Here is a 1964-nt window from a genome sequence, read left to right as displayed (position 1 = left end):
AAAGCATACCTAAATTTTAGCTTTTGTTTCATTTTAATGCTTATCGTTAAAAACTTAACGCGTTTAATATCTAAACTACCAGTTTTGATCCGTTTTAATGCCTAAACTTTCAATTTTTTTAAAAACTTAACATTAAATTTTGAAAGGATACTAAAATGAAACAAAAATTAAATTTTATATATGAATTTAAAAAAATTATAAGTTTAAGTGATAAAATGAATCAAAACTAATAGTTAAATATTAAATGTAACATTTACCCTCGAATTTTTGAAGTGAGTTTAACAAAACTCAATCTAGATTCAGCTCTTTTACTCAAAAATGGAGAGTATTATTTATGGAAAGTTGAAAAGTAGAAAAAGGGTAGATAGATATTGTTACCCTTAATGGGGGAAAATGGTCACTTTCTCTGTCCTCACTGTATTTCACCATCTGCCAAATGCAATCTTCACCACCGTTCATCATTTATCATTCACCTCATCATCACATGAAGAAGATGAAGAAGACTATATATAACTTTATTCCCAGTTTTCCATTTTTTCCCCTTCAATTTTATTATGTGTTTAGGGATTATAATTGAAATTTAATACAAGAAGGCACAGAATTCCAGTTGTTGGATTTCAAACTTGTGTTTTGAAACAAGCAAAAGGGAAGGAATTTATTATATTTTTCATCTTCTTCTTCCCATTATAAACACTATACAGGGATCGATCCATGGAGAGAGAGAGAGAGAGAGAGAGGTTTAGCCCTTCAAAGAAAAAGCAAAAAGGCTTAAAACCAGAAAAGAAAAATATTCACACTCTGTCACAAATCACAATCAGAAGAAAAGAAGAAAAGAACACTAATAATCCCACAGCAAACCTTCTTCTTCAAAACTATGTTGTAAAATACTTTCTGGAGCTAGTAATTGATCACAAGCATACCCACAGTCTTCCATATTATGCAGCCATGGTGGAGGGTAAAACCAACCATCCACTGAGTCCAGGAAAACGAACTCGTTTTTCAACTCGAGGGAGTCGTAACTCGTCCCGAGGCTTGGCAACTCGACTATCTCGCTTAACTCGTCCGACCCTGAAGATAAGTCTTCCATCTGGGAAACCAAAGACGATAGTGACGAAAAAGATGACAGTGTTGAAGTGGAAGATGGTGATGGCGAGTCGAATTTGTCCATCTGGGCAGCTTTCGCTGCCGCGGCTTGGACGTCGCGTGGTGCCAAAGACACGGGTCGAGGTAACGAGTCAGAGAGTGCGGGGAAGTTGAGGATAGCTGAGTTGCCTTTGATGCTTAACGCGGCTACATCGTGTGCACGGGCCGCCATTTCCGGCGTAGGGAAAGTGCCGAGCCAAATGCGGGACTTTTTACGTGGCTCCCGGATTTCGGACACCCATTTCCCCCAGCTCCGCATCCGGACGCCGCGGTAAACGCTGTGCTTGTTCGAATCCCTCACTCTCTTCATCCTTTTGTTACCGTCCAACACTACGGTCTCGGTCGAGTGAGTCAAACTAGGAGACGACGGTGATAAAGGCAGCGACGAGGTCGAATTCGAGCTGCTCTCCGTCTCTGAATGTTGCGGCTCAGCCATTCTAGGCTTTCTTCTTTAACCAGCTGTTTTTTTCCCACTATGCAAAGGGAAATGTTGAGGTAATGTTATTGAATGAAGAGTGTGTGGGCTATTAGAAAGAGAAAAATTAATCACTTAAAGAGAAGACTAAGAGAGTTGATATTAGCTACTATTTTTTGTGCCCACATCATTTCCCAATGACTCATACGACAACTGATAAGCATTGAGAGACTTATAGATATGACCCACAAGAGAAATGGGTCACATACCCTCCACCCATATGCCTATGGTTCGATTGGGGTTACCCACTTCCCTAGAACCACTCAATATCCATTCAATTCAATTTCATTTCTTTTTTTCTTTTAATTTTTTTTCAATTTCTATTATATCTGAAGTCTAATTAAAT

The 1964-nt window shown here is 38.7% G+C and overlaps 1 protein-coding gene across 1 annotated transcript; it reads right to left on the bottom strand.

Moving 5' to 3' along the window:
* Nucleotides 1-646: 646 nt before the first annotated feature.
* LOC120141360 (ethylene-responsive transcription factor TINY-like) lies at nt 647-1732 on the bottom strand. The gene has a single exon (XM_039156259.1). It carries the CDS (start codon nt 1577-1579, stop codon nt 839-841), a length of 741 nt encoding a protein of 246 aa, XP_039012190.1. The 5' UTR covers nt 1580-1732; the 3' UTR covers nt 647-838.
* Between the last annotated feature and the right edge of the window lie 232 nt (nt 1733-1964).

This window comes from Hibiscus syriacus, unplaced genomic scaffold (genome assembly GCF_006381635.1).
Source record: "Hibiscus syriacus cultivar Baekdansim isolate YM2019G1 unplaced genomic scaffold, ASM638163v2 tig00110796_pilon, whole genome shotgun sequence".
In the NCBI taxonomy this organism is placed as follows: Eukaryota; Viridiplantae; Streptophyta; class Magnoliopsida; order Malvales; family Malvaceae; genus Hibiscus; species Hibiscus syriacus.
Note: the sequence above shows the minus strand (reverse complement) of the source record. Positions and strands in the feature narration are given on the sequence as shown.

Coding starts and splice junctions, on each gene's coding strand:
- LOC120141360 (XM_039156259.1), bottom strand. CDS start 1,579: ATGGCTGAGCCGCAACATTCAGAGACGGAGAGCAGCTCGAATTCGACC.